Raw genomic sequence first — 13,870 nt, forward strand, 5'->3', positions numbered from 1 at the left:
CATTCAACAGGAATCACAAGATCCCAGAAAATCTCCATATCCTTGGGCCCCATCCTAACCCCATCATCTTCAACCTGTACACGGAAAACCTCTGATCCATGCTCACTGACAACAAAAAAGGTCATAAAAAACGCTCAACTATATCGCAAAATCTTCCTGAACCCATGACATATAGCAACTGAAAAACTGCTACATACCAAACAAGAACTGTATGTCAAGTACCTACCACAATCTGAACCCAACAAAGTCCGAATTAAAGTCTGCTTTTCCAAAATGAATCTCTACACCTTCAAAACATAGTGGTATCAACTCTCCCTCCTTAAGAAAGCGACACCTGTACTTTCAAAAAGCAATGTCAGAACCTGGATTGAATCAATGCTCTACTTGACAGCCATCTGGACACCACCTTGGCTTCCATGCAAGGTAACCTACAAAATGTGGCATGTCTGATTGGGGGATTTAACAAGTATGACTGCAGCACTGTAAAAATAAGGAACTACATTGGCACCCCATAAAGGTCTGTTTTGCCTTCAAGACCGACTGCATCATCTAGAAAGACATGAATGAAATCCTGATATACTTGCCCACAAAATTAACCATCACAGCAAAACACCAGGAGCCAGTTCATCACCATACTGGAGTTGAAGTAGAAGAGGGAAGAAAATAAAAAGACAGACAATGCGTTTCTGATCCTCCTGGAACTGAAACACCACCTCTATTGGCATCCGAATTGTTCTGACATCCAGAAAGTCAGAAAGAGGAGGAAAACAAATTGCTTTAAGAAGCCAATAGTGGAGATCAACTACTACCCACCTCATGAAAACAATCTTATTGCACCCTTGGCTTTCAACCTATGTTCAGTACTCTTTCGCTTCCCTGCTAGGTCTGTGCTATATAAGTACCACACATTCACATATCTTACTAAAGTATATCAAGACCAGAACAGCGGGCCATCAACATAACCTTTTCATTTATGGGACCAGTTATTATTTATTGATCTGTTAAAAAAAGTCACACTGCAACAATCTAGGTGCAAACAACATCCACCCACACACATATGTTGCTGAAATTATCTTATTCTTAAGGCTTTCAGGGAATATTTTGCATTCAGACATCCCTCACCATCCCAACTAAAGATGTGTTATCATTCAGCCTGACTTATCATCCATTTTCAGCATCACAGCAACCAAATCCAATCCAGATAGTTCACATGGGTCACTTCGAGAAAACCTAGTTAATTTCCTACCATTACCATTGTAGAAATTAGTTTACTTTTCATTTATCCACAATCATTTCTTATTTACATAGCATTCATAATATTTCACATTTGGCTTTATTACAAAATAGTGAGAAATTAAGGCTAGTGAGTACTTTTACAAATTATTCTAAAACAATGTATTGGCAGAGCGATAAAGCGCTGCTTTCTACAATTTCAGTAACGAGACGTCAGAATAATGGAAAATGTGTGGTATAAACAAAAAAAATTACGAAAACTAAAAAGAGCAATTACTTTGTCCATAAGAGAGCTCTAATACTTTAACAGTTTGGAACATCATCAGACGGGATGAGCCAAGTCTCCTGTTTCTGGCTTTCATTTGAAACACAATGGATGTGTAATCGGAAAGAATTTCGGGCTTTGAGCCAGTGTCAATTAATACTGGTGTAGTACCTTCAATGGAGATGGCCAAAACAGTCAAAATAGTGGCAGTGCATTTTGAGAGTTCAAACATCCATTCATTCATGCAGAGGTAGAGTTTTCCTCCTCAGTGAGGATGATAGGAAGAGCTCTTCCCTGAAAGCATTGTGAGATTACTGCCTATGTCACACCAGGAAGGTACATTCTGCAGGGGTCTACGGTGGCAGGAAATGTTTTTCCTGATGAATGGTCATGAAGACAAAAAAACAGATAAGAGGTGGCGATAGAGCTGTCCTTTTTATTTCTTTGCAGACAGCCACCACCCTCCATCTTACATTTACCATTCCCACTAAGTGGATGAATATCATCGTATTAGGGCATTCGAAGCAACAGGTGCAACAAGATGGCCATGATCAGTCATTACCTTCACTTGTTCTAATGTTTACGATCATTGATGCAAAAGCAATCTAGGTAATGTTTATAAGCATTAAATGGAAAGGGGCAGCGTTCACAAGAGGACTGTAAATTCAATTTACATGGGGAAGCCAGTAAGAATTACTAATGGGTACAACTACTGCACCCTAGGAATTAGACAATGTTCAGAGGTGTCTAATTTAATAAAATATCTACTTGTTCATTGGAGAGGTTGCTTCATAAATCTACTTGTCCTGTAAAAAATATCCACTTGTCCCTTTTGTGCCACGTAGTGCATTGACAAATTATGTCAGCAGTTTCATTTTATAAAAGCTCTGATATTACCCTTTTTGATTATGCCAGGGCTCATACCATAGAAGAGTTCGAATTTGAGCAATTTGACACCCTCACTGTGCCCTTCACCAGGAGAGCACTGTGGCATGTGAAATACGCCTGCAACTTCCCAGGAAGTGCATAGTATGTATCTCAACTGTGGCATTCATACCTCTATATATGCTTTTATAGTATGAGTATGCACATAGGCAAAAGAAACTGCTTTATATCCCTGGATACAAATGAGTGAATAGCCAGATTTGATTCAAGACAAAAACACATTGTAGGATTGGGCACACATTTTACATTACATAAGGGGATTTGCAAATGGCTGGAAGTGCAGGGAATGCATTTTCGGTGAATTGGCTTAACAAGACTAGAATGGACAGAAACCGCCACCATTCACGGCCCTCACTGATGGAAGCACACAGGTACAAGTTGGAGATGCAACTGCTCCACAAACCACACAACTTCACTGGGTGGGAAAATTAGGCAGACCATGGCCACACTTTGAAAAAGAAAGCCATGCTCTGAGGCACCATCCCCTCATGGCGCCTGGGCCCTTATGCTGGTTGTGCAGACCGGTAGTGCCCACTGGACCCAAGCAGCCCTGATCCGAATACCTCGGCCTAAGCAAGGGCAGCGGGTAGTATGGACAACTATGCAGTGACACTCACCCGAGGACATAAGGGCACAAAGGGGAGAGAGACCTCGCGCCACAACCTGCGCTGATTCATCTGAACGGACACAAGGCAGGCCACGCTCGGAAAGTGGTGAACAGTCCCTAAGGCACTATCTTCCCCTGATGTCTGGGCCTTCCTTCTGGCCATGAAGACCAAGACCCTAGCAGCATGGGGTCAAACAGCTCAGCTTCAACAAGGGCGAAGGGAGCACGGACACGTGAAGCAACACTATCCAGAGGACACTGGTGCATGGAGGTGAGTGCGAATACATATCTCCCTACTCCTGGACTGGACGGGGCAAATCTGTGGATCACTTCTCATCCAGGCCCATTAGAGCAGTCTCACCAGGCAACAGCAAGACGGAAGAGGAGGGCCCCAACCAGCCATAATATAAATACAGTGAACACAGACGGTTTGGGGGTCTTCAAGCCAACCTCCTCGGCTTTCCGCTTTTCGCAGTTTGAGTGCACCATTCCACATTACCCCCTACAGACCGAAGCATGAGAGTTCCATAACCACAAGGAAACAATGCCCACCCCCCCAATACCTTATGGTACCCAATCTTAACCGTCATGCAACCTCGATGGCTAGAGCATAGATATCTAGACTATTCCATAGGCCATCGCGGACTCTAAGAGCTGGTCAGTGCCAATTGCGACCTACATTTAAGGGGCCTATACAGGGCATAGCTCGCACACAGGCTGTAGATCGAGGACAATAACCATACCCTCACCTCCCAGACACTTTACCCAGAGTGCTCCTACCCCCAGATCTTGGGTGTGGAGGGTCAAAACATTTGCGGAGATGGATCGCTCTCTCACCAACTCACGACTAGGGACTTCATTGGACAAGACTTGCTCAACCGTGAACTATCTCGAGAGTTCCTATTGTCATGCCCACCAGTACTGGATGTGGCGATGCCTTGGGCGGAATCTATGCACCCTGCAAAACTAGAGAAGATCCCGCAGCCGTTATGGACACTAAAACTACATTGGATGCGAATGTGGACGGGATGGCTGTTGACTTAGGCCTCCTCCGAGAAGATCAGTAGAAGCTGTGTGACAAAGTGTGCAGCGAAGAAACACTCCAAGTGTGTGCAGACATCGAACCAGCAAAAACAGGTGTTAAAACTTACCTCCTAAGTTTGATTCCTTGAAGAACGACCTGCAGATATCAGGAGGCAGACGGAACAAGGTCCACACAGTAGGGAGGCCCAAGGAGTGGAGGTTGATGATTCCACCCAGTATTTCGAGCACTGGCTATCACAGAAGGTTGCCTCACAGGCCCTCACGAAATTGTTCATGGTTGAGAGAGTCAGTGTCCCATCCAAGCCTTCCTCGGCAAGAGCTACCCTCAGACTGATAGTCTCCAAACTCATCAATTATAGAGACATCATTATTCAGCGCTTTCGTCAAGAACAGCATTTCACAGTGAGATAAGACAAGGAAATAATACTCACGGATTACACCACTGCGGTTCAGCAACGCTGGGCTAGTATCACGGGGGTGGGGGTTCAAATGAAAACTCAGCAAGATGTGCCTGTGTTATACACTTCTGTTCCCCACCAGCTAAAAATAATGATCCAACCACAAACCTTTTTTTTTATATAATGGAAAAGGCCTGCGATTGGGCTGAACACTTCGAAAAGGCAAGCATGCCTACTGTGGGGCAACAAGTCACAAACCACTAAACTTAGGTCTGGCAAATAATCCAGATGTCTGCAACAAGGAAGTCCCCTACGAACAAATACATCCACACTTCTGCATGCTCCGCATCAGTAGGCAGCCTTCAGGGCAGCGGCTGCAATCATCTCTTCAACAAGGTGTAGGGCGCAATAATGTTAAAGAAAAGAAAATGTGATGGTACAAACGGAGTTCACCAAAGAATAGAGGAAATCCACCTCTAAGGTACCTGTAGGAAAAATAATGATCGCTCAGACCATTATCCAAGCAGCCATACACGATAAAATAGCATCACTATTTTATGGTTACAACGCACAAGGAGGATGCATTTTTTTCACTATTTTATGTGTACCCCGTTTAGGTACACTTTTGGCATGCCATCGAATTTGGCTGTTTGGATAATGTTCTGACCAAATATTATTTGTACCATCAAATTTTATTTTCTTTAACACTAGTACACAGTTTAAGTTTATAGCAAAGGGATTGATATAGGTTCTGATGAATGCCCCCTACACCTTGTTGAAAGGTTACTTTAAGGGCAGAAACATGTTGACCCAGAAGATATAGTCAGGAACATATACATTTTCCCCTGCCTCACTCTATTTGTTTTTAACCCTGTGCCTAGGAGACAAGAATAAGAGTTTAGAGTATGATTAGGCATCAGTTTTAGTTTCACTTTATCTTACTTTTTAACACAGCTTACCCACACATTCTACTCACATAGGGTAGGACATAAATAATCCAAAGAGCTCCTCCTCTTCTAGAAGTTGTCGCCCACACCACAACTATTGTTGTGGTGTGAGGAGAAACCCTGTGATGAAGCATGCCATCTTACGGTGGGTAAGGGGTCTCATCCTTAAAAAGGAATCTTTCTACTTTGTGGATCTGTCAGAAACACTGACTGCCAGCCAATCTCTAATAGTTGAACATAAATCATTAGACCCAGGTATACTGTTGCGTTTGTTATTTCTTTGAGGGTCTGTATCCGCTGGTCTTTAAATACCCCTGGCCTTTTTGTGTTTTAACAGTTTCACTGTATGCAGATGACCTCTTACTTTACTTATGGGATGCAGAGGCTCACATAGAAGAGGTTATTGGAGAGCTTGAACTTATTGGTAGGATGTCTGGCCTGACAGTCAACTGGGGCAAAACCAGTATAGATCCTTTGGGACCTGGGACCCCCTTGCCTTTGGATGCCAACATAGCAACTCTCCCCCCGATGGGAGGAGATCACTTTGAAATACCTAGGGTTATGGGTCTACCACACTACTGCTGACATAATCAACAGTAACATTGGCCGAGAGGTCTGCTCCCTCAGATCCCAGGTCTCCTTTTGACGATCCCTTCCACCGACAATGGCGGGTCAGATAGTGTTAACAAAAATGGTGATGCTCCCCCGGCTACTTTAATTTAATACTACTCTACCATACAATCTACCTAAGTCGCTCTTTAAAGCTGTAGACGGTCTTCTACAGGAATTGAACTGGAACGGGGGTGACCCTAGAGTGGCCCTGTTCACCCTAAAGTGGCACCCGGACCATGGGGGACATGGAGTACCCGATTTGAGCTTTTACTAAGTAGCACAAACTCAATGAATATTGCTGTAGCTAGCTCAACTAAACTTGAAGGAACCTGGCAACTCCCAAAATATCCAAAAAGATAGTTCTATTAGCCTGCTGGGATCGCCAGCCCTCTAAACCACAGGATACTCAGCCTTGCCTACGAGTGTTGCACAAGATTGCTGTTGGCGGATTCTCCACCGCACCTTAGGCACTCAATCATATACATCCAATATTTTCCTCCCACTACTAGTGACACTCGATGGGAAAAAGCTGGCCTCACCTCAGTGGGAGACCTCTTTGAGAATAATGTATTAATTAATAAATGTAACCTACATTGTGAACATCAGTTCTTCCATTTGACTTTTGTCCCACATTTTATAGCCATTCTGTTATTTCTTGCTCCTACTTGCTGATTGACACATCCCCTTTCCTTTGCTGATCACAAAAAACATGCATCTGTGCTCAAGGTATTTAACCACACATGTTGTTTTTCCAGCTACAAATAGCCTTGTGCAAGTCTATAAGTAAACCAAACAATTAGTAATGTGCTCATGTTTCTATTTAGACACTGTTGGACCCCACTGGAATTCTCACAGGTGAGTTCCTGACCCACAGAACACTACCAGCTCGAATGCAAGTCCTATGGCTCATCACAAACTCTGAACCACGGTTGCATACCTACATGCAAACTCTATTCAATATGGGCACATGGCACAAATTTATCACGTAGCTCTATCAATCAGCCTTGGCATTATGCTCTCCTCCATTAAATAATCTCAAACTTTGCAGGGAAAGAGACCTGGGACACTTGCTCAGCAACAAAGATCGGGCTTCTCTCCTCAAATATGCAAGAAAGGTGTCCCGCAACGCTAGACTCCAACAAATACAATACTACCAGGCACATAGACCATACATGTCCCCCCGCCCAATCTGATTAACAAATTACAAAACATCATAGCGGCAAACTGTCCTCGCTGTAATGTTGGGGCAGTGGGCTTCTATAAAATGATGCGGAGCTGCCCTACCACTGCTCAATTCTGGCATCCGATTGAAGACATACTTAAACATGTAGCTGGCAGGGACTCCTAAACTACACCAGAGGCTTGCCTTTTAGGGCAAGCACCATGCCCAGAATGAGTGAAAGCTGGCACTAAATTTGCTGATATACCAATGATACTGGCAAAGCGAACCAGCACCATGAATTGCAAATCTACCAACGGCACAAACATTTGACACTGGGGAGCAGAAGCCGAACGCTTCACGGCTAATGAAACCACAGCTTAATACAAAGAGGAGGCACATGGACTATGTAAATTCCCAATCACTAATGCGTGGAACGACCTGTGTGTTGCTTTAGCGAAGCATAGACAGGACGATTTAATGCCCCCATGATAAACTTATACCTTCTTAGGCAGCCACTGCTGCTCCGACACAAGTAAACATCCACAAAATACCACATCCCCTGAAACAGGTCATGCCAATGCCTGCAGACAGGGACTCTAGATGGACGCAGACACAGACTGCACAATAACAGAACCAGTCCCCCACTCCACTACCACCCTCCCTAAACGGACTACTAGTACTATTGAACCCTAATGCTTATGTGTGACCACTGACTGCTGCTCCAAAGTGACTCACCAATTATCTTACAACAATCATCATTGAAAATTCAATTCCCCATACCCATTTGCTGTTGGGGAATTGTTATTGTTGTCAGTTATGGTTAGAATTAGATATGTTGCTGGCAAACATATTTCTTTGTACATAATAATCACATTATCCGAAAATATTCATATATAACCGTCCAACAGTAATTGGTTGCAATACCAGCAACAGTGGACCTTTCATTATACGTGTTATCTATGTATTAGCTTCGAATAGCTCGCTTTCTTAATTTCCATGTCATCTTCATCCTGCTAAATCTAAAACTCTAAATACCTATTTGTATCAATCAAGACATTTTCCATGACTGCCATCATAATAGATTTGCTACGTGTTCTGTACTGCTTTATACATTCAAAAAATCGAATAAAATATATTTAAAAAACAAAGTATATTTACATACGTGACCCAACCACAAGACTATGCACATACATAATTCACCTTATTGACAACATAAACATAGAAATAATCACAAGGCACAAATACAGAGCTCAACATTTATCAGCATTACCTGGCTCACACAGTGCGCCTCATCAATAACAAATCTGGAGAGGAGCTGCCTCTCATAGAGGTTCTTCAGGGATGAAATGAGCCGGGTACTGGCACAGATCTGCAAACATTAACAGTGATATATTATACTGATCTTGAATAAAACTTCTTCGCCCCAAACAGACTGCTCCATATCAAGGGAGAGTATCTGCCTCCTCAGCCTCATGTGCTAGCTAAGGCCTCTTGATGGGTTAATACGTTCACATTTGTATATAGCAGAGTCTCAAACATTTGTTTAAAAACATCTCTTTCCATAGTATGCCTCCTACATATCATATCCTTCCCCGCCACCAAACCCCAACTACTCGAGTCACAGTGTTGACCTATTCCTTAAACCATATCCCACATTGTCCTGGCATTCCACCTCCCCTCGATCAAGCCTACTGGCACACACACAGGTATGTAAAAGTTCTCCACAGTTACTCCTTGAAACCACCTCATATGCCATTCATCTTTATACCATCACAAACACTTTCTTTTCCTGACATTTCTGAAACCCACCTTCTAGAAATTCCTTTTTCACCTCCCTGATTAATTTGCAGACACATTTCTTTCTGGCTTGTCCACACTCACATCTTAAGAGAACATCCCCTGAGGCCCACCCTTCTCTACCTCAAAAAGAGACCCTTGTATTCTTCAGCTATCCTATGCACCCGTACGTCTGGAGAGCCAAAGCTTACCTTCTCTGGAGTTACATACAGCAGTTTAATAATGGGATCTTTCTTGGACAACTGCATATAAATACTGCTGGCTTCTGCATCAGTTTTATCACCAGTTAAGTAAGTGGCTGGAATCTGCATAGTAAATAATGAGAATGGAAGATGGAGAAGGAGTGTGAAGAGTTAGAATAATAAACAAATCCAAATGGTTTAAACGGCAGTTATGAGCTGCAAGGCACTGCAAGAAGCAAAAGAAAACGTAACATTGACAGACTTCTATCCCTAGAATATGAACCTAGGATTCCTGCATAGCAGTTATTTTATTATTTACAAGTCAACTCTGATACCTCGGCAGACAAATTTGTCACATCAGTCAAATGTGCTGCAAATACTTCATTTGCAAGGGCAAACACATTGCTGTGTCACAACTAACCCAGATCTTACTAATTCAAATTAAAGAAACAGTCTTTAAGCTCTGCTCATGCAGATGTTGACCACGAGGCTTCAGTTGATGCAAAACAATGCGGCCAACATTTTTTCAACCGAGAATACTAAGACCATATTCATCAAAGTTTTAGAGATCTAAATCAGAGACAACACTCAGAATAAACTTTGCCAATCTTGTAGTCAGAACCCCAAAAAAATCAGTTAAATCTTGGTGGCCATAATTTGCGAAAAAGGTGGAACAAACTCACTTTGAATGCAATGTTTTGGCGCACCACAAAATAAATAAGCAGTTTCGCCACATGTCTGTAAACTCCTGGTCTAAGGCTTCTTCTCTGAAGACTTAAAGGATACCTTTTCCATTGCATGAAAAGGAAGTAACTGTGGATCTTTTTAATGACATGCAGGTGAGAAGGGGAGTTGCTGATGGGCAAGTTGTGCCAGTGTGCAGGTGGTTATAGGGAGAATCTTGACCTTCTCTGCCCATAAACATGGATGTAAGAGAGGAGATCTTTAGGAGAGCAGCATATTGAAGGAAGCATACCTGGCTCAAAGTAAAGGGCATGGGAGGCCAGACAGCTCCCATAGAGCTGAGGTCATTGGTGTTAAGTGTACCTATTTGCCTGACAGAAATCGTCTGCACTATTTGGAACTTATCCAGGTGGTATTCTGGCAGGCTTGTGTACAGGGCAAACAAGTAAACACCTATTATCAATTTATGGGAGAAGAAGATCTCAGTATTAATGTCTTAGGATTGGAATGGGATGAAAATCTTTCTGTTAAGGTCCCCAAGGGGAAGCATGTATACATAGAAAAATAAATAATGACAGAAAAGCTCTTTGGAATAGTTTCCAATTACTTAACTTGCTTAAAGAACTACTCAAGTTTAAACTGTTCTTGTTGTTCAAGAAAGCATAAACTACTCATGGTTATCACTCATACTCAAATCCGACAATTTCCTTCCTGTATACTCACTGACCACCTCCCCAACAGGGAGAAGGCTGGTGCATTCTGCACACAACCTAAATATTGAAAGCAAAAGATAATGACTTCCCTCCCTTTTGCACCCATGCTCAGCCACACCCCCATCATCAGATCATCTTCCCCTCATATCAGTATGAAATAAAACTGGTACACTGAAGGGGAAAAAGCAGTTTTATTTGAACAGCCCATCAGTGCCTGGTACGCCCAACCAACGTGAGGATAGGCACCTCAGCACCACCTCTGACTGTCAATTCAAACTGTAAACCACTGAAGACCAATCAGCAGCATGGAGGTCAAAACATGGTCATTGTCATATTGCTTGTGGAGGAATGTGCTATCATGGAACTTAGAAGAGAAGTGATCATTTGGCTCTAGAAGACTTTATGCATTAAGCTAACCACTTCGAGATTACTAGCAGGGGAATAGCTCTGCCTTTCAACTCCACCTACATCCACTAATTGATGATTCATAACTCTGAGGATTTTTTCCTTTCCATATAATAACAGAGATTTTTCCAAAATAAAGTCATAAAGTATCTTTTCTTTTGGGTTGCAGTTTATGGAAGCATCTAAAGTAAGACACAGATTTGATCATGGTAAAATAAAAAAAGCACTTTTGGTAAAGACTTTGATTGAGTTTTAGGCATCACCTTATCATTGAAAATGTTAAGGGGTGAGATGGCCAGAATCCCTGAACCTTCCTGACTCTTCCGCCAATATAACTGGTACCAAGAGGCCGTCTACCAAAAGAGATAATTTAGGTCACAACTGAGAAGCGGTTTGAACAGTCCTCCCATCAGCTTTGGCAATAACCTTTTTACATTCTAATGATAATACAGGAGAAAATTGCTGTAAGCTGACCTCTCAAAAAACCTGTAATCAGGTATTCTGTAGTAAAGGTGGTTGTTCTACTTGCTTTCTGTATCTAATGAAAGCTACTCGTCGTAATTGAACGGATAGGGGTCAGGGCCTACTGGTAAGATGTATGGCAACACATCAACAGATGCAAAAACACTGGATGTAGTTTTCCCCCAGAACCATACTACAAATATTTCTATTGATGTTGTAAAGGACCTGTTTAGATCATCTGACTGTTTTGGTATCATCTTAGCAGCAATGCTGGGCTGCTGATCACCTCTTGTGGAGAGGATTCTATGTCAGTACCAGAGGCAAGGATTACACATCATGTCTCCCTTGTTCATAACTCAGCAGCCTTAATAGCTATCCAAAACATCCAATGGTAACAGAAACTTCATCTCCCAAAACTGGAAATTATGTCATAACCATAGCAGAGCCACCACCCCCCTTCTGCCATCTAAACCATCTTATCCTCCTCTATAGGATTCCAGAATACTCACAACTCCCTGAAACTCACTTCTATACATCAATGAGCTCTCAACCAAAGGCCGATTTGTCTTTTTGAGAGGAACACATCAGCTTGACCAAAGAAGGGTCCAATTAACAAAGAAGCCCTGCCCAAAGGCACCGAGAGGGGGTACATTTATGGGACAGAGAAACAAAAGGTCAGAAGAGGAAGGGACCTCTGAGGGCTAACTGAGCAGAGATCAAGAGCACACCTATGAGACACAGAGGATTGGAAAAGAGAGTAAAGGATGGGGTCAACCCAAGAGGGCCATTGGTACAACAAGCATTGAGGCTACACTAGGGGGATGTCAGAACAAAATGTGTGCGGGAGTGAGGGTCCACCCAGGTATTTATTACATGGTAAGAGAGTGAGGTTTCACCCAGACTGGAAAAGGCCCCTCAAAGGGGAGAGGGAAGACAAGGTTGTTAGCACACTAATGATGAAGAAGCAGCAAACAGAGGGCGAGGTCACATACAGGCACAAGGAAACACCAAGGAGGGAGAGCTTACAACATAAAATACCACCTATCATTGTCGATTTAGTAACACTAGTAAGCACTATAATCACATCATAGCATAGGTCTCTTCTGAATTCTGCTTTATAGCCCTGATGAGAAACTGCTTTTAAACACAGAGTATAAAAACTATTATTCCATAAAATACCTTTTATAAGTATTTTACTGTGTTAACCACACAAAATGCATATGTGAGAATGACTGCATTTGTACTGTTTTAGCAATAGCTACTGAAATGATGCACTTTTCTAAGACACAGCATGGCTCCCCAGAATCCCAGCCTTTTCACAAGCCTGGAAAAAACATTAGCAAGAGAAGTGGTTAAATAACTGTACCGCACGGCACGAGTAAACTTACATCCAGTGAAGTCAACTTCTGCACTTGATCAACGATCAGTGAACGCAGAGGGGAGATGATGATGCTCACACCAGGACATACACAGGCTGGAAGCTGATAGCACAAGCTCTTGCCACCACCAGTTGGCATCAAGATGAAGCAGTCTTCACCACACAGAGAAGCATTGATAGATTCAAGCTGATTTGTCCGAAAACGATGCAGGCCAAATTTCTTGTGAAAGATCTTCATCATTTCTTTAGAATGGGGAAAGGTGAAGCCACGAAACCGCTCATGTGCAGGGTTGGCTGAAGAAGACTTATTCAGCAAGGGATCTATTGAAGATAAAAAATTCTCTTTAAAGCACACTCATAAAATTTTAGTATTTCATCAATACCCTTTATTGATTATAGCCCCAAAGTGGACATATTGCCAGAAAGCCCTAATCCCTCCAAGAGGCTGTGAAGGGGGCACCGTTAAAAGTTGCTAACCCTTCCAAGCATGGGAATATATGTTAATAGAACTGAAGAATCATAACAGCAGTCTGGGATCATTCTGTCAACATCCTCATGTACTGCACGATCCGGCGCCGTCTTAATGGAACAGGAACCCATGGGTCAGTGTAGCACCCCTGCAGGAACCGATGTTATACCTATGAACTCAGAACCTGTGGAATATTAAAGTAACTTATGTTGCAGTAATGTACTTGAACTCCCCATAAGATTGTGTACAAATACTCCTGTGGGACATGACCTTTTCCTGTAATAAGGCCAAACAGACAGCAGTCCAAATCCCGCAGAAAGCACTGCAATAAAACTGTATATGGGATCACAGACTGAAACCCTTGCTGTGAGAATACAGCCATCACTATAATAATGTACAGCATCCCTTACGATATCCATCCCCCAGCTTCGGCATAGGAGCCAGTGTAATGCCAATATACCAAGACACTCCAAATCATGGAGTAGATACCTCACTTAAGTCACTAGAGCGGCCAATTTAGATTTCAGAGTTGTAACTCTAGTAACATCACAACACTTTTTCAAGCAA

General features: G+C 42.6%; 1 protein-coding gene across 1 annotated transcript in view; it reads right to left on the bottom strand.

The window, feature by feature from the left end:
• BLM (BLM RecQ like helicase) overlaps positions 1–13,870 on the bottom strand; it is a 383,147-nt gene that overhangs the window by 182,817 nt on the left and 186,460 nt on the right. Inside the window, exons 8-10 of the mRNA XM_085644695.1 lie at positions 12,845–13,155; positions 9,202–9,315; positions 8,484–8,582 (exon numbers count right to left, since the gene is read on the bottom strand). Of these exons, the coding sequence (XP_085500821.1) occupies positions 8,484–8,582; positions 9,202–9,315; positions 12,845–13,155 (524 nt within the window). The remainder of the gene's footprint in view (positions 1–8,483; positions 8,583–9,201; positions 9,316–12,844; positions 13,156–13,870) is intronic.

Source organism: Triturus cristatus, chromosome 3_1, assembly GCF_964204655.1.
Source record: "Triturus cristatus chromosome 3_1, aTriCri1.1, whole genome shotgun sequence".
NCBI lineage: Eukaryota > Metazoa > Chordata > Amphibia > Caudata > Salamandridae > Triturus > Triturus cristatus.